Genomic DNA, 19,834 nt, shown 5'->3' with positions numbered 1-19,834 from the left:
CATGGGCAGCACACCTACATTCTATATGACACTTTGGGCCAATTTTACCCCTTCTCCCAAAGGCTTCCCAAATTCAAAGTTTCCAAATGAATTCTAGGTTGGCATCACCTCACACAGTTGGCAGTGTTTCCTGAGATCCGAGTCAAAAGTCGTCAAAAGAAGGGAGTGCTGCAGTGTTGGAGCTGCCATCTTCTGGATGAGATGTTAAACCAAGTCTACTTTCTAAGGCAGTTGGAAAAATAAAACACATGCTGCTGTTTTGAAGAGCAAGCAGGAAGTTATTCCAGTGTCCCGACCGACATTTATCCTCTGACCAGCAGTAACAAAACAGAGAGCCTGAAATTTATCTCCTCATTGTTTGACTGGGGTTCCCAAGGCACTCTGACTGCACAGTCCTTACATTAGAACAAGCACAACATCTCAAACCCCCTAATCTGCCTACAAAGGATTCTAGGCCTTTCAGGGAGAGATGTAAAAGATGCGACGTGAGCAGAAGTCCCCCCTTTTCAAATCAGCTAAAGAAAGATAACATTAAAATACTCAAAACTGGGCAAACTCCAGCTTGCATCCATAGCAACAATTGTAATTAGTAAGCATGTATTTTAAGCAATCAGTTCTTAGTTCAACATACACAAAGGGGCCTCAAGAAGTGACCCCAGCAACTGCAAACGCAACAGCCTAATTACTCAGAGCCTCATACCACTGTGGCACTCAGATGAATTTTAACCATTCTTGTTATTTCTCTGCTTCACAGTGAACTTTGCGGTGAAGGGCACGCAGTCAAGTCCACTGTGGATGCACAGAGGTAATGAGGACTGACTTTGTCATGGAGATTGCCCTCTGGGTCGTGCCAGGCTCAATCAGAAGCACACCCTCTGCAGCTGATGAGACACTCCCCCCATCACCCTCATACCATGTACTTACAATGGGAAATTCTGAAACCACACAGATTAGCAGCTTGCAGGTGGCTAGTTTCACTCTGCTGGGGGATTGCACACACACTGGGGGATATTTCAACCCACAAAAACGGGCAGGCAAAAGGATAAGGTTAAAAGAAAAAGTAAATCTCTTTCATAATCCTAACCAGCCTGCAAATCCAGACAGTGGAACATGCACACAAAGGCGCTTTGTGCATTTAAGTAAAGTTGTGTGCCTGAAGTTTTAGCTCCAGTTTAGGTTTGGCTGGTCGGGTTGCCCAGGGCTCAAGAAATGGGGAAAGGAAGGCAGGGATTGCAGTGTGGTGAATAAGAGGGCTTCCATCCTGCTTGTGAATCCCAGCCCAGCAAACCAGCTACCGTGATCAACCTCACCCAAATGTGATCAAAGCCCTTGCTTCACCCCCACAGCCACAACCCTCTGGCTGCCTGGCACGTCCAATGTCCTACCACACCCACTCCTTGTTATTCCTCTGTTGTCTGCAATCTTTACCCCAGCCACTCAACCCCACTCCTCCATCCGCACACTCCCTCCTTTTGCCCTGGAGCTCAGAGTTTACCCATCCATCCGCCGCCCACAGCAACGGGTTACAGACAACAGACAGAAAGTATCGCAACCAGATCCTTACACCTGGCAGAACCTGCAACCCAAATGCAAAACCTCTCCCTTCCCACAACAGGGGCAATAAGTAGTAGGGTCTGTCTCTTGCTTGTTTCCATCCCATCACAGACATTCGCCTTGTTCCCTCCCCCTCTCTGAAACTTAAAACATGCTTGTTCTTTTCCTGCTCTGATGAAAGGTCATTGACCCGAAACAATAATTCTAGTTTCTCCCTCCATTGATGCTGCCTGTCCTGCTGAGTGTTTCCAGGAGCTTCTTGACCTTAGTCCAGAAGAGATACCAGGTGACTGGTTAGAACCATTACAGGAAACTGAACAGACTGTAGCTCTTTTCTCTGGGAGAGAGATGGATAAGAGCTGACCCATTAGATTTACGGAGGAGATGGGCTCAGAGAAGCACTTCCATTGACACAGAATTGGGGAATACACATGTAAAATAGTCGCTAATAAATCTGTTGGGAAATTCAGGAGGAAGTTTGTAACATAGTGTGTGTTAAGAACGTAGACTTGCTACACCATGTGGATTAGTCAAGCTGAGCAGCACAGGTGCCTTTTGGGGAAATCTAGTAAAGACATGGAGAACAGAAGGCAAGATAATTCTGATAGAATTAGATGAAGTCCCAAATAAGGAAAGGTTGCGTGGTGAATAATTACCAGCACAGACCAGTTCCACTGAATGACAAGTTTCTTTACTGCAAATCCAATCTAATTCCACAGGCAGTATCAACATCAAGACTGAGTTTAACTGTTACATTGGAACATCATCTTAAGTAACAGCATAACTTGACAAAATGCATTTATTTTAATATTATCTTTAGTTAAATGTAATCTTCTTTACAGAAAATAATTTCCAGATCTGGGCGTCAGTGAGAACTCCAGAATAAATACCTCCCTCGAACTTGGCTTGCTTGGCCATTTCAGAGGTCGGTTAAGAGTTAACTGTGTTACTGTGGTCTGGGGTCACCTACAGGGCAGGTTTCTTCCTCTAAATGCTGTTAGCAAACCAGGTAATTAAAAAAAAAATCCAGTAACTTCACCGGAAAACAAGTAGATGCTATAATGCTGAAATGCAAACAGAAAATGCTGAGGATACTCAGCAGATCAGGCAGCATCTGTGGAGAAACAGGGATAATGTTTTAGGTACACTATCTTTCATCAGAACTCAGAACATTGAGAATACAGAGAATCGGAGAAGGGGGAAGGAGTGAGTAGAACAAAAGGAATGTCTGTGATACCTCATTTTGTTTCTTACAATATGGGAGGATTTCGGCCCTTTGTCAGCTCTCAGAGCCTTCCCATCACTTATTTCCCTGGAACCTATTCTCTCCCTCATGCCCATCAACTCCTTGCTAATCCTCCTCCCAACCATCTACACGAGGGGCATTTAACCTGCCAGCACACCTTTGGGATGTGGGAGGAAACCGTAGAATCCGTAAGAAAGCCACATGGTCACATTGAGAACAAGCAAACTCCACACAGACAGCACCCACAGTGAAGATACTGAGAGAGGATGGATGTCACAGATGCTTCCTCTGTTCTCTCCTGACAGCTTTCCCAGATAGATTAGCTGCTATTAACAAGTTTTCACCACCCACTCTCAACCCACATCCAACTGGGACTTTCATTTCCTCTTGGTCCCACCCCCTCCACCTCTCCCCTTTCTCTGCAACATCCAACATGTCTTTTTCCTAAATGTTGTTTGGAAACAAAAGATCACAGACCTGAAACTTTAGCTCTGGTTCCCTCCATAGATGCTGCCTGGCCTGCTTACTACTTCCAGAATTTTCCCTTATTATTCCAGTAGTTTAATGGTCACCATTACTGATGCTCACTTTTTAGTGCAGAATCTGTTTAGTTAATTACATTTAAATCAGTCTCCAGTCCACAAGCTCAGGACTCTGTATTACTAGCCCATTAAAACTACCATTATGTTATTACCATCTCATAAGGTATCGAAATGCAATCACAGAAATTCCCATGAAATGTTATATTCCGATCTTCAGGAAGTTTGGCAATATCCAGAAAGTGCAAATAAAAACGAACAACTGTAAATTAGGAACAGAGCTCAAGAAAAACTCTAACTTTGACATATTGTAATTAACAGTAAAATTAGCTCAGATCAGAATGTCATTGAAGAAATATACAGTACAGGTAAAGAGCATTTGGTAGCTTCCTTTCAACAGCAGATGGTAGATCACTAATCTATGATGAGCCTATAAATGAAGATTAACAACGTCTTCATTAAACACTATATATCTCAATTATAAGCCTGCATTCTACCACTGACTGAAATTAAAAAGTAACGTGAAAACATCTCAGCCTTACAGAGAGCACGTATAGATACCTGGATAATGTTCAAAGCTTTTGCAACCTGTCAAAGCCAACATGCCACTATATGAATGGGATATTCTGAGGAGAGGAAAGAAAAGAGATGTTTAAACGAGGGCGGTGAGAGTTGGGGAGAGGACCTTTAGGTAAGAGATCTGCTACCAGGAGTCAAATTCATAAGGAGTTTTAATAAAGGAAACAGAAAAACCATTTGCACTGGTGTGAGAATTGCTCACCAGAGAATATCAGTGAAGACCAAAAGAAAATAGGGAGAGATTAGAATTACTTTCTTAAAACTAAATGTTATTAAAATGTAAATCGCATCATTAGAAGCAGTGATAGAACCGGAATGAGTAGTGATTTTAAAAAAAAATGAAGCCAAGATCCAAAATATCTCAGAGAAATATTCGAAAGGGTACTGCAAAAGAGCAGGCCATTGAGGATAAGTGGGATACTCTTTCATACAGCAAATACAGATGTGTAACTGTTCCTCTAATGCAATATTGTTCCATGATTTATCATTAGCCGTTCACACTGTGTCATTGCACACCTTGACCATTTGCAATGGTACACTTTTATTTACCTTGTATAGCTTGACCTCATGTGAATCACAGGTACTTACATACCTGTTCCTTTGCTGCGATATGGAGGCTTGAAGAATTTCACAACGCCATACACATTTACAGTGACTCCTCCTTTGAGCATATTTAGTGGCACGTACGTATAATCCTGCATTCCAACCTGCATAGAGAATGCATAAAAATAACATCAGTCACAGAATTATTTTATTCTACTACATACTCAAATCTTTTGGTCCAATTTGGCCCCAAAAAAACAACTGGTAATTGGCTGTCTGTTACGCATTGCAGATAATGTGGAATATCACATTGCAATGAATTGTAATCACCTTGCTTCAGACACAGCAGGTCATTACCGGTTAGTGTGAAAACTGTAAGAACACACATAATGTACATGCGGCAAAGCTCTTCAAATCTACTGATCAATGAAATAAACAAAAGAGCCGCTGGCAGCCCTAGGGATAGAAATGATTCACTGGTTATCCATTAAAATCATTCTTGTTATATTCCCCCCCCCACAATGTGCAACATTTGCGCATTTCTCTAAAACTTTCAAAGAGAACAACTTTTTTGCCATTAAATTACAATGAATTAGGACGAGAAGGCCATTCAACCTCTCGAATGATGCTCAATGATTCAATAAGATTATGGCTGATCTGACTGTAACCTCAACTCAACATTACTGTCGATCCACTCTAACCTTTCACCCCCGCTTATTGGGAATCTATCTACTTCTGCCATAAAAAATATCCAAAACCTCTACTTCTACAGCCCTTTGACGAAGAATTCCGAACACCCATGGCCCTCTGAAAGAACAAATGTTGCCTCATCTCCATCTTAAATGCGCAACCCACTATTTTTAAACAGTGATCCCTAATTCCAGATATTCCCACAGGAGGAAACATTCTTTCCACATCCACCCTGCCAACAACCCTCAGGGTCGTCTTTCATTAAGATTTTAAAAAAGCAATGAAATTTCAATCTTAAAAATCACAAAAATAGAGTAACACATAATCATTTGGCACAATTTCATCCCCATCCTTCAAATGTTAACGCTTTCGAAGATACATCTGAATGAAACACTTTCCTTCATCCCCTCATTAAAATGACAGAGCTACCATTTATTTTGTACCTTTCCCAATTTCAGGACGTTTCGATGAGTCTAAAGCCAGTGAACCACATGCTTTTGAATTGCTGTCAACAGTGAAACTGCTGTGTCTAATTTTTGCACAGGAAGCGCCCACAGACAGTAATGTTCCAGTGACCATATAATCCGTCTAAGTGATCAGAGTTGAGGGATAAGTATTGGCTGGGACTTCCTTGCTCTTCTTTGAATCCTACCCAAGAAGCATTTACGCCACGAGGGCTGGCAGTATTCTGGTCTGACACTTCAACAATAAGACATAACCGTTCAGTATTACACTGGTGTGTCAGCCTGGATTATGTGCTCATGTTCCTGGAACAGGACTGAAACCCACAAACGTCACCCGAGGCAAGAATTCTATCACCCAACTAAGACTGGCCCTCTTGCTTGTCTTCTGAAATTACCTGTTACCACAGACACGAGTCCAACTGCACAATACCCATAAGCAGACGAAAAAGGAGACAAGAATAAATACCTTTTGCCTCAACGCAAAAGGGACCGAGACCACAGACAAGTAGGCCATTCTCAAACCTGCTCAGCGAATCCTCAGCCCATCCAACCACTCTGAATCCAAAATGCCTTTTTTATTACTATTTATTCATTCTCAAGGAGGTGGACATTGTTGGCAATTCCTAATTAGTTAGGAGATAAATGGCAAATCCTACTTACCTCCCAACTCAAAAGGTATCTAGGAATCAACCACAATGGGTGGTCGAAAATCATACCAGGCAAAGATGGCAGATTTCCTTCCCTTTTGAATATTAGGGAACCAGATGGAGTTTGATGAACAATTTAGCAGCTTCATGGTTTTAGTTGCTCAAGCTATTTTTGTTTTGAAATTCCAAATTTATTTAATTGAATTTGAATTTCTTGCTTGCCGTGGCAGGACTTGAACTTGTGTCTCTGAATTGATGGCTCAGAACTCTTGACTGCTGGTCGAGTACAAAATGTTGCCCTTTCTTCACCCACGCTGATTTGCCGCACTCGAGACTTAAGCACAAAAATCTAATCTGCTCCATCAGTGCAATGCAGAAGGAGTGCTGCACCGTCAGGGGTGCTCCCCTTCGATTGCAACTTTGAACCGAGGCCCCATTTTAACACAAGAGATCTTTCACCATTATTTCAATGATGATCAAATGCACTGAGGACAATGTCTTGGTCAATACATATCCCTTCATCAATGTATATTACTAAAACAATTTCCGTTGCAAGAAAACTAGCTGACACATTTCTACAATATAACAGTGACTACCCTTCAAAAGTGTCACCTTGACTATAAAGTGATCTGGGGCATTTTAAAACTGACATATTTCAATGCAAGATTTTTCTTTAACAGCAAGAGTTTTCGGTTTCTAGTTTAAATCAAATCTCATTGCTTTCACTGTGTAAACATGGGTGGCCTTGCTTCATCTTATTTTGACACCAAGTATGCTTGATATGGCGAGAAGCATTTTTTTAATGAAAGCATTCATGACACTTGTGCCCGAGGTAACTCATCACTTGTACTTATTAAAAGTGAAAATGAAGCTTTTAATAGATCAGCATGCTGACCATCCACCAAATGTTAAATTATTATGAAAGGAAAGCATTAACTACCTGCTTTTGCCACAAGCAAGATACACCACATGGATTATGAGAAGACAGGTGTTTTGAATGCAACTTAAAAATTACTGGTATTATTAGCAATTTGTCTTCAAACCCCAGCACACGCCAGATCTCAAATCACACAGGAACCACTGGGAAGGTATTAAACGCAAGGTGATTATCCTAATGGTGGTATGTTACCCAAACCTCAGACAAATGATGTTTACACGTGTTTGGAGGCCAGGCCCCAAGTAATTGTTGACTTGTTCACTGAAGCGTACAAGATGGGCCTCAACATCCACAAGACCAAAGGTCCTCCACTAATTTTCCTCATCACCACGCTGCCCTCCGACATGGTGAGACCCCGGCTTTCCATACCTTGGGAGACATCACTCATGAAATGTACCAGCAGAGCCTCTGATCAATCGAGGGAAAGCATATTTGAAGATCAAGACCTCCAGTGCCTCCACAGCCTTAAAACTAGAGGACATGGTTTTAAGGTTAGAGGTGAAAGGTTTTAATAAGAACTTGAGGGGCAACTTTTTTTTATATATATATACACACAGTGGGTGGTAGATTTCTGGAACCAGCTGCCAGAGGAACCAGTTAAGGCAGGTACATTAGATATATTTAAGAAATACATGGATAGGTATAAGGATGACAGGAGTTTAGAATGATATGGGCCAAGTGCTGGGAAATGGGATTAGCTTGAATATACAATTTGGTCGGCACTGAAACATTTGGAACTAAGGGCCTTTTTCTGTGCTGTACAACTCTATGACCTCAGCCCTGGCATAAAACGCAAAGTCTACAGGACAGCAATGATCCCTGTTCTCCTTTGTGCTCTGTAGAAGGCATCCCAAGGCACTAGAAAAATACCACCAATGTGTCTTTGCAAAGTCCTCCGAATTCACTGGAAGGGTAAGCAAACCACTCTTATCCCAAGCCAACGTTGCCAGCACTGAGGTCCATGCTACACTTAGCTGGCTGTGTTGGATAGGCAATGTTGTTTGCATGCCCAACAACAGATTCCCGAAACATACACTCTTATCCTGAGCTCTGTCACAGGAAGGGATTACCAGACAAAGGAAAAGATTCAAGGATGTACTCAAAGCCTCTCTGAAGAAATGCAAAATTCCTACTGTCTTCCAGGAATCTCTGGCCCATTGTCACTCAAGCTGGAGAAGGAACATTCAGGATGATATTGAGTCCAGGCATGAAGAGCACACAGGAGCCCTGCATAAGCAGTGAAGAAGTGCAGCACCTCACGAACTACCCAGCACCGCTACTCGTCAGGCACTTGCCACTCCATCCTGGAAGAGTTTGCGATTCCCGTATTGGCCTCACCAGCAGAACCCGCAAAACAGGAGCGGAAGCATTTCATCCTTGATCCCTGGGGACTGCTTAGGAGGAGGAGAAGATAGGAAATTTAACTCGGAGCACCCTGTTACACACCCAGTAACATCAGATAGAGCTCCAATGGACCCTGAATTAATAACATTACCCAATCTATTTCCTCAGGTGATATTAGCTAAATCTAAGGAAATCCTCTCCAAACAGGAAATTGGCCACAATATGATAAAGACGTATTCTAAGCATTCCATCCATTTTGAGAATGCTGAAAATGGGCAGCTTTAATCACTGACTAGGAAATCAAGTGGTACAAGTCCAGTGACTTGAGATGGCCTCAACATCTCCCAGCACCAGTTCAGGTCATCCAACACACAGCCTTTCCTTTCAAATTCCCATTGACACAAACTCAAAATCACAAGACATTCATGAAGGTCTGGGAGTATAAAAAAAAATCATCACACCTCTTGACAAATGAACTGCAATCAACTGTTCTATTTTATCCAATCCTCCTGTGATCATTTGAGCAGCTTTAGTTATTGCTTGTACTGTTTCAGGATGGTGGATTGAATTTGAGCCTGGTCAGCAATACTAACTACTAGACCATCCCAGACAAACAACTCAAGCTCCTCAGCTGTAGATTTTACAAGTGTGCTTAAGGTACTCAATGCTTAAAAATCCCGGTAATTGCAATGTAGTGCCAACATCAACAGTTACAGGGCACTAGAACTCAATATTCAACCTGCTAGTTGTACTTGCCCTTCTTAGACTGCTTTCTGAATTTTTGTATAAATAATTCAAGCCCAACAATTCAGAAACAGCTTCTTCCCCTCTGCCATCAGATTTCTGAATGGTCCATGAACACTACCTCGTTATTCCTTATTGTTTTGCATAATTTACTTACTTTTGTAATTTGTAATAATTTTACGTCCTTGTACTGTACTGCTGCCGCTAAACAACAAATTTCACGTCATCCAAGTCTGTGATAATAAGCCTGATCCTGATCAAAAATGAAAGATGAATCCAGGAGAGACAGTAACTGGTTTGAGCTTTACTGTTTCTTGCCCCATTATCTCCCCTTCTACTATCACCCCCTTAGTCATTATGGCAAATCTCCCACGTTCTTAGAGAATGCTCACACAGAAGATAGCAAGGTGCCTCTAATCCCACCCATTTTTTAAGCCGTGCGTCGCAAAAGATTCAGTACAAAACCGAGCTATGCATAGCAATAGAGAAAACCATCTTCGAAAATGATAAGCTCGGCAAGTGCAACAGAAATCATTTTTTACTGCACTGAACGGAGGATTAGCTTTGCTGACCCCAGCTTTCACTACAAACCAAAAGAGCAGATTGGTTCTGAGGGTAAAAAGAGAAATAGAGATAAAAGAATGGAGAAATAGAGAAGTAACTTGCTCACGACTGGAAAAAAAAATCACAGAGCTAGGATTTATCCATCTATTGACAGCACTGCTCCATGCTTTCAAGAGCCTTAGTATGGTGCACTGAAATGTTACCTATTTATGGTGACCTGTATTTGTTACAAATTTACTTTATTGATTTGGCTGCAAAAGATGGTTTGCTTGAGTTATCCATCTGTTTTTCTGCAGAACCCTCAGTTCGATCTGTGTGTTGCATCGTTGATCCTTTGCTCATTTGGTTTCCTTTGCTCAGGCAGTACATCACTGCTCATTCTGGATATCATTGAACACGGTATTTCAGTTTGCCTTATCCAATCAGAGAAACAATGCTCGTGAACGCCAATTCCCTGCTTAAAATCATTGTGTTTGCATGTATCATCTTCATCCCACTACAGCTGCTGGATGTCTCAAAAAGAGCAGTTGATAGCTTATCGATCAGATTCAGCATTCATTAAACGCACTGTAAAACCTGTCACTGCAGGCAACAGGACATTTATTACAACACTCAAACAAAAGCAAAATTTTGCAGATGCAGGATAGCTGCATTGCAACAGGAAATGCTGGTAAAGGAGTGTGGAGAGGAATACAGTGAATGCCTCAGATCAATAGACTTTCATCAGGGCTATATCAACTTAATATAGATTATGTAGTTCACATGCCAATTACTCTGAAAGATTCTGGTTTAGTGTCCTCTGGTTACCACTCATTCCACTCATAAAGATAGATTAACATACTTTCATTGCACAGGACGAAGGGAAGAGAGGTGGGGAGGGGATGTCAAGTGATAATAGGTGATAGACACAGCACAGAAACAGGCCATTCAGTCCACCACATCCATGTTAACTATCAAGTACTGTATCTATCTATATGAATTCTATTTACCATCACTTGGCTTGTAGCTTTCCAGGCTTTGTCAATGCAAGTGTTCGTCTAGATACTTCTTAAATGTTATGAGAGTATCTAAGTATTTGTTTAACATATGAGGAGCGTTTGATGTCCCTGCAGTTCAGAGGATGAGGGGGGATCTCACTGAAACCTACTGAATACTGAAAGGCGTGGATAGAATGGACGTGGAGGGGATGTTTTCATTAGTAGGAGAGTCTAGGATCCGAGAGCAGCCTCGGAATAAAGGGACATTCCTTTAAAACTGAGACGTGGAGGAATTTCTTCAGCCAGGAAGTGGCGAATCTGTGGAATTCGTTGCCACAGAGGGCTGCAGAGGCCAAGTGATTGGGTGTACTTAAGGCAGAGATTGATAGGCTCTTTATTGGTAAAGGGGCTAAGGGTTACGGGGAGAAGGTGGGAGAACGGGGTTGTAAAAATACCAGCCATGATTGAATGGTGGAGCAGACTCGATGGGCTGAATGGCCTAATTCTGCTCCTGTACCTTATGGTCTTAACCACCTAATCAGGCAGTACCTTCTGGATTCCAACTAGCTTCTGGATGAGAAAGTTCTTCCTGCGATCCCCACTGAACTCCTTACCCCTTACCTTAAACCTATGCCCTCTAGTTTTAGGTACCACTGCTATGGGGAAAGGTTTCCTACTGTCTATCATTTCCATGCCCCTCAATGTTTTTTCTTTAAAATTCCATCGGGTTCCCTCTCAGCCTCCTCTGCTCCAAAGAAAACAGACCGATTCTATGGGGTCTCTCCTCATAACTGCAACACTCCATCCCAGGCAACATCCTAGTGAATCTCCTCTACACCTTCTCCACTGCAATCACCTCTTTCCGACAGAGAGGCAAGAAAGACTGCAGATGCTGAAAATCTGCAACAACACACAAGCTGCTGGAGGAACTCAGCAGGTCAGGCAGCATCTATGGAGGGAAATGGACAGTCAACGTTTCAGGTCGAGGCTTCTCCCCTCTCTTTCCAGTCCTCATGGGTCTCGGCCCAAAACTCCCACCCCCCCACCAATCCTGCTCCCACCCCGGGAACTCTCCACTGCCCCCGCCATAGGTGCAACACCTGCCCCTACACCACCTCCATCCAGCGACCCAAACAGTCTTTGCAGGTGAGACAGAGATTCACCTGCACCTCCCTTAATATCATCTACTGCATTCGGTGCTCCAAGTGTGGCCTCCTCTACATTGGCGAGACCAAACGCAGACTAGGTGGCCATTTCGCAGAACACCTACGCTCTGTCAGTAACCACGATCTGCATCTCCCCGTTGCCAGCCACTTCACCTCCCCTTCCCACACTACCACAAATATGTCAGTCCTCGGCCTCCTCCACTGCCAGGAGAATTCCAAGCGCAAACTGGAGGAACAGCACCTCATTTTCCACCTTGAAACCTTGCAGCCTAACGGCATGGACATTGAAATCTCCCACTTTAAGTAATCCCCACATCCGCGCTCACCATGCCTTTTTTTTTTCTTCCCTTTCCTAGCCTCTTTTTTTTCTACCCCCCCCCTTTTTCATCCTTACCTTAGACCCATCCCTCAGTGGATCTGCTCTCCCCACCTCCCCCGCACCTGCCTATCACTATCTCTTACCTGCATCTACTTATCACCACCCTGTGCCCACCCCACCTCCCCTCTTTTGTCCACCTATCACTGCTCTGCTTTTCCCTCCTATATTGGGCTTCCCCTTTTCCTATCTTCAGTCCTGAGGAAGGGTCTGGACCCAAAACGTTAACCGCCTGCTTTTCTCCACGGATGCTGCCTGGCCTGCTGAGTTCCTCCAGCATCATCGTGTTTTTCATCTAGGTTCCCAGCATCTGCAGTCCTTTGTTTCTCCCGCAAGCATCTCACCACCAATCCCCATGATACGCCACTGGTCACTGGGTTCCAATCAACAACACACACCCTCACCCCTACCTTTGCTCTGCCCTTTTTAATCAACTGATGAACATCTTCCAGTGCAGTGCAATTATCCTCCTCATTTTCAACATCACCAACTTTTTTTATCATCTGCAAACTTACTGAGGATACTTCCTGCATTTGTATCCGAATTGTTAATGTTTATAATGAACAATTAAGTGCCTCAGCATCGATCTCTGTGGTACAACCCTGGTCACAGTGTTCCAAATACCTAGACAAGCCTCCACCATCACCCTTGCTTCCTATAACCGAGGCAAATTTGGATCCAATTCCCCACTTGCCCTGGGTCGCATGGGCTCTAACCTTTTGGACCAGTCTCCATGTGGGACCTTGTCAAAGGTTTACTGAACTCCAAAGGACTAAGTGGTGGTAAATAAGAATAGTATGGGTGGCATGGATATGGTAGGCCGAAGGCCTGTTTCTCTGCTGTGAAATGATGCCTCAGTGATGATGGCAAGACACGGCTAGCACATTTGAACTACTCAAAAGGTAAAAGGTATTTCAGATTTTCCCACTTCGATAGGTTTGCTTTCCATTTCCCATCTCATTACTAATTTTTATTCTTACATCATACTTAGATCTTTGAGTTGTCACAACTTCTGGTAGAGAAACAGAAAATGACAGAAACATTCAGCAGATCGAGCAGCATCCGTGGGAAGAGAAGTGACGCTTCAGGTTGAAGACTACTCAAATGGTCTGTTTGCTCGGTTTTCCTTTCCACAGATGCTGCCTGTTCTGCTGAGTGCTTCCAACGTTTTGTTTTTGTTTCAGATTGCCAGCATCTGCGGTTTTTTTTCTGACTTTCAGCAGTTCTGGTATTTTGTATTTATTATTCCATGAGAGGAGACTCAAGAGGAGGAGATGGCCCCAATACCATAGCTTCTACATTAAATAAATACTTGCAAGAGTCATTCAGCCTGGCTCCAAATTGCCACCTGGGCTTTGCTGTAATTGTAAAGGGATTGTTGAGGTATTTATCAGCTCAGTAGCCCAGACAAGTTAATGTGCCCTTAACACACCTCGCAAAATGCTTTTGGAGTTCCACAGATTGTGCTGGACTTGCACTGAAATACATAAAATACATTTACAACAATAGAATTATTTCACCAACAGCTTCCCCCTTGGTCACAATCCAGTTGCTGGAAGACAAACTTTGATCCCACACATCTAGCTGAACCAGTTTCTATGGAAACAAAGCCAGGATGTGTTTGTTCTTAAATTGATTTTACACAGTTAAACTTTCCTAATTTACAACATTGATGGCTGTAAATATTTCATTGGCCATAAAGCACGTGGGGGTCTTTGGAGGACATCAATACATCTGATGCATCAAGAGGACAAACATTTACTCAACTGAATCGACAATTACCTTAGACTTTCGGATGATCGCTGCCGATTCTTGCCCAGTTTTGCTACAAACCTAAAATAGAATAAATATAAAGATAAATAAGAATAAAAGATGTAGTTGCTGAAGCACAGGCAGAGTGAGGTTGGATTTACTGATTCTAAGCTGCATTGCTTACACTATTAATTCAGAGAACTGAGGGGTCTTGTTTCCACAATTTATATAGTCTGTGTACAGAAGAGCTCTAGCAATACAGCAAACAACTGCACCATACATTGATGCAGCATCAAGTTCAAGACGACCACAAGCATTGTAATGGGACCAAATAAGCGGGTTTGCTTAGAAATATCAGGTGGAGTTTACTGTGAATGGAAATTACTGATCATTCACATCAGACGGGCAAATCTTCCAGATGCATTCAATAAATACTCACAACTCCGGGGAACCAACAACACAGAAATAAGCCATTTAACCCAACTAATTAATGCTGGTTATAATGCTCCAAACCAACCTCCTCCCATGCTACTTTACCAAGCTACACATCTTCCTCGCTCCTATAGCTGTTCAGTTATCCCTAAAATGTACCTGTGCCATTTTCCCAACTAGTCCCGGTGACAGCTGGCTCCCCTTTCTAACCATTCTCTGGGTAAAGCAGTTTCTCTTGAATTCCCCCCTAGATATTTCGGTCAATACATTTCTCTATCCTCACCCCTTTAATCCCATATAATTTTAATGATCACCATTTTCTTTGCCAGTGAGAAGCTTCTTTATCCTTTGACAGGCATTATCACTCAGTTTTGATATGTCTTTATATTACTTTTATGTATTTTTTTAATAACTCTCTTGTACATACTGTAACCACGTGGGTCAAAATTCTACTCAAGTTTAAGATAACTTCTGTTTTTCAATTTCATGCTTCCTGAAATGATTCCTGGTATTTTAGAGTCAGAGTCACAAAGATACGGGAATGTCCGTGATGGGGTTCAGACCAAATTAAGGTAATGTAGCGGCTAGCTACACTACTATAGAATAAAGACACAGAGTCTGTTGCTTGGAGTCAGAAGTCAATTGATTGACAGGGGCGCAATGTGCCTTTTAATACCGAAACTCTTCCCGCGCTGACGTCACGCGCGGGTCACCTGACCTTCCCGCACACAAGCTTTCCTAGCCCAACAATGGAGAAGGAGGAGGGCCTCGCGCCATCTTGCGTTGGGACCTCCGACGACGCTCGCGATCTCAGGAGCCGGTTCGATACCGGTGAGTCGCCACAGTAACAAGTAATTTAAAAAGCAGCAGTTAGAGACAAAAGGACGAAAGAAAAATAGGAACAAAGTGAAAAAGGTCAAGCTACGTCTGTGTAAAGAAAAGGCAAATATTAAGTCCTGAGGGCTACAACGTGCCCAGAGAAAAGATGAAGTGCAATATTCAACCTTAGGTTATGCATATGAAAATGTGACAAAATTTAACATAATAGGAAATTCAAGGCAAATCAGTCACAGGGAGAATGGGCAAACTCCACACAGATAGCACCTGAGGTCAGGATTGAACCTGGGATCCCATGAGGCAGCATAATAGTCTGAGGCTACAATTTATTTCAGCAGAGATTACACCCTACTGGGGCCAGACCAAGGGAAGATTCAAACAATTCTCAATATTGAGCCAATCTGCCAAAAAGAACGTAATCAAAAACTGTCTAATTAAATCTGGCCTGCTGTATACCTGAAATGCCAAAAAGGCACAATAATAATTTACTTTATTTAAATTAGGCACTTAGCAATATTCTAGCCTTGATGCTGTTTCACCGAAGCATACTGCTGCCCCTTGTTCAGCATCTGCTGTTCTGCTGTGAATATCTACAGCTCCACTAGACGCGTCTCTTGTTCATCGATTTACCCGATTACCACTCTGTTTTAACTCATCCCATTGTCCCATTTGTCGGATTATCTCAAAAAGCATAAAAACTAGAAATACTGGAAATCCAAAATAAAATCCGAGAATGCAGGAAACACTCAGCAGGTCAGACAGCATCTCAGAGGGCTGCAGCTCCAGTGCAGCAGGACTGTCAGCAGTGCTCTGGTGGAGTCAAAGCCCAGAATACATCTCACTGGAAGGAAAGTACAGGATAGTCCACAGCAAGGGTTCAAGAGAGGATGGACAACAGAAGCACTGTTTAGGAACGGGAAGAGAAGAAACATGCAGAGTGGTGTGAAACCAAAGTAGGGACCTATTATTATGTCCCTCATATCAGTAGTATACTAAAATACATTCTATTTGTTGTAGCTATTAATCAGCTACAAGATTTATGCAGAGCTTGAGTCATACAAATGGCATCAAGAAGATGGTGAAACAAATCACAGGATTATAAAGTTATGAAGATAATCTTGTTAATGTAAAGATTGCCCAAAATGTTCCATCTTTATAGGTCTCTTCAGTTTTGCTATAAAGACCCTGTAGTATTCCCATTCCAGTCTCTTCTTCCTCTGCCTCCACAGATTTGCCGTCCTATCTCTGAGACTACCAACCTTACTTGCCTTTACCAGCTTTGAGGCCAAAGAATATAGCAGAGCCTGCGGTAAATGTAACAGGCCATTTTGAAAGGGTATTCTGACACAACAACAAGGTCTCTTGCCTTTTTCACTCGTGTTTCCTGTAGTCTTCTGGCCTCAAACATTCACACCATGTGGGGTACTCCTGCCATTCCAGCTTGCTATGATGCAGCCTTCATGAGAAGGGCCACGTAGCCATTACCCACTCTTGACTTCATCCACTTGTCTCAACCCACTCTGTGGGCCTGTTCTGAATTTGAGCCCCAGAATGACACCCTGAGCAAAGTTGGCTCATGTACTCAAGCCCATCTCCATACCAATGGTAATCCTGCAAACCTCTTCAACCATTCAGTTCTCTACATTAAACTACTTCACCCAAATTCTTGGAACAATTTCCAAGAACTTTGGATTGTAATGTGCATATTCACATTTCCGTACAACACACGAGGCTATTCAGTCCATCGACTTTATTCTAGCTCTCAAAGTATTCATATCAATCCCATTCCTCCACCTACTTCCCTGTAACCTAGTCTCTCACACATGCCCATTAACTCCCTCAGATTTTCCAACCACTCACCTACACCAGCAGCCAATCAACCTACCAACCAGCACGCCTTTGGGATGTGGGAGAAAACTAGAGCATCCAGAGAAAATCCACATGGTCACAAAGAATATGCAGACTCCACACAGACAGCACCAGAGGTCAGGATTGAATCCGGGTAGCAGGAACTACCCGCCAGGCAGCAGCCCTACCTGCTGCACCACTGTTCCTCCCAAGGTCTGACCTCTTCCCTCATAGAATATCCCAGCAATGGTTGGTGATGTCAATAGACTCACCAAGATTTCTTGCATCTCCAACCCTACTGCCAGCAACAATATTAATTTGCTCTCCTCAAGTACTGTCACCTTCCCTTGTTCTGTGTCCTCTTCGGGGGGCCTTGATGATATCAATCATATAAAGGAACAACACTGGGTAAATTCAACTTCTGACTCCATCTTCTTCATACTAGGTCACTGCTTTGCTACGTCCTCAAGCAGCAACATCCCAAACTCAACACCAAAGTAGTGGCTGTGGATCCCTTGCATTGCTCCAAGTAGAGCATCCTTTACAGCTGAAGACTAACTCTCAACTAACCGAGTGCCTGGTACACTAGCGCATCAGAGTCATACCACATGAGAGAGATATCAAAGGTACCCTGCAAAACACAGCACCAGGACAGCCCAAAGTTGCCTTTTGCCACAGGGTGTGCCTTCGATGCCCTCACACTGGACTTGCCATCGAAAAAGTTGCAACAGTAGGCACCTGTAGTGTTTGTCACCGGTTTGACATTAAAATGGCTTAGAAAATACTCACCGGCTGAAAACGCCCACCTATTCTAGTAGCCAATTAACCTGCCAACCAACAGGTCTGAGATCTGGAAAGCAACCGGAGCATCTGTGCACTTATCAGGCGAGTTTTCAAACAGTATAATTAGAGTCTGATTTCCCCAAGAAGAAAATTAGTGCAGGAGATGCGGAAAAGATGAAAAGGAAATGGGCCAAATGGAGTTGGGTTTGACCTGTGGCTCCCGGCCACTCACACTGACCCGGGCCCAAAGTGGAGGGCCAAACAACACATCTGGCACACATTCGGTGAGATGCAATGAGGCCTCAGCGGTAAGTAATGCACAGAGTTGGCGACGAGGCTCCACCCCGGAACTCCCTTTGACAAGCAGCAAGATGGAGGTGAAAGTTTGCCCTCTGACATAGGGTGGTAGACTTTGACCAAAAAAAGAACAATTTTAAGCAAAGATATTTGATAGCTCCTAAAATAAAAATAATTTAAAAAATACTATTAAGACATACTAAAATATTACAATACGTTTAAATAAAATACAACTTGCCTTTTTCCTCCCAATCTTCAGGTTGGGATTGGTTGGAGGAGCATCGGACAGATTTCCCAGCAGATCCCAGCAAATCCAGACTCCCTGTGGAGTCCCGGGATAGATGCAGCGGCTCCTGTCCATCTATTACTCCTCATGTCCCAAACTTGCAGCAAAGCTGCACAAACCCTGGATCTGCACAGACAGGAATGCTGATCATGGGTGGCCAGTCTGCTCCACTCTCTATTATATTTTCCCCCCACTCTCTTTCTGTCTCACCTTTAATCATCTAGGTTTCAAATCTTTACATCACTTACTGTACATCATCACCAACTTATATTTCTTCCTCCATATCCTGATTTACATTCGGAATCACTTTTCTAATGCAGTTATATTTCATTACATTCAAAGTAGTGGCATCACCAGAGGTCATTTCGAGGCAAGCATGCTTCAGTGAGGTACTTCCATCTGGCTGGTTGAAGAGTCTCACCATTTCTTAACCTACGATGCTATGTAAAAAAAAACTGTGCTAACACTACTGAACATAATGACACTAAGAATGCAAAGAGCTTGCACTGTGTTTATTCCATTGTATATAATTTTTTTTATTCTGAATAAAGTTTATTTTTAATTTTGAAATAAAAAAATCCTTAGCCTTCAGAGGGTGACATGCTGGATCAGGCACTGTACTGGTGGAACTCTCTGCCAACAAATCCACTACAACTTTGGACTACAGTCATTTAGGTGACCAGCCTCAGCTAAAACTGGATCAACAGATTCCAAGTTCCAAACTGAAGTCTTTGGAGATTTTTCTTCTAAACTCATCCCATTGAATCAATAGTTTGAGTTGCCAAATTCATTCAGACATGATAAAGGAGTGTAAAGAGATTTTGATTCTACTTTGTTCCACTTCAGAAACTATTCTGAGTAAGTAAAAGGAGCTTTGCTAGAAATAAAGATGACTTTTAGAAAAAAAAATGCAGAGAAACAAAGTAATGGCTTAATTATTCATGACCAAAGTAGGCCAGAAAACATCTGTGGAGACTGTCATTTTGTCAAATGAAGTAATGGGACTGAACATCTGCAGACAGTTGTTTACATTTCATAAACAACAAATATCCAATTGGAATCTGGTGGCGTTTATCAAAGTGGAAGCTTCAAACAAATACAGTGCTACCCATCATCACTTTATTTGAGATTCTTAAGACCCAGTTAACTCTGCAGGATAGGCAGCTTGAGTTGCTTTAATCGATCCCATACTCTTGTTATTCCAAAGGAAATTAATGAGTTATTAATTA

General features: G+C 42.6%; 1 protein-coding gene across 3 annotated transcripts in view; it reads right to left on the bottom strand.

The window, feature by feature from the left end:
* pot1 (protection of telomeres 1 homolog) overlaps positions 1–19,834 on the bottom strand; it is a 266,060-nt gene that overhangs the window by 138,088 nt on the left and 108,138 nt on the right. For all 3 annotated transcript variants that reach the window (XM_052030226.1, XM_052030224.1, XM_052030227.1), the window contains exons 6-7: positions 14,153–14,203; positions 4,511–4,625 (exon numbers count right to left, since the gene is read on the bottom strand). In XM_052030226.1, coding sequence (XP_051886186.1) covers positions 4,511–4,625; positions 14,153–14,203 — 166 coding nt within the window. The remainder of the gene's footprint in view (positions 1–4,510; positions 4,626–14,152; positions 14,204–19,834) is intronic.

Source organism: Pristis pectinata, chromosome 15, assembly GCF_009764475.1.
Source record: "Pristis pectinata isolate sPriPec2 chromosome 15, sPriPec2.1.pri, whole genome shotgun sequence".
Classification (NCBI taxonomy): domain Eukaryota; kingdom Metazoa; phylum Chordata; class Chondrichthyes; order Rhinopristiformes; family Pristidae; genus Pristis; species Pristis pectinata.
This window is presented reverse-complemented; position numbering and strand designations above follow the sequence as displayed.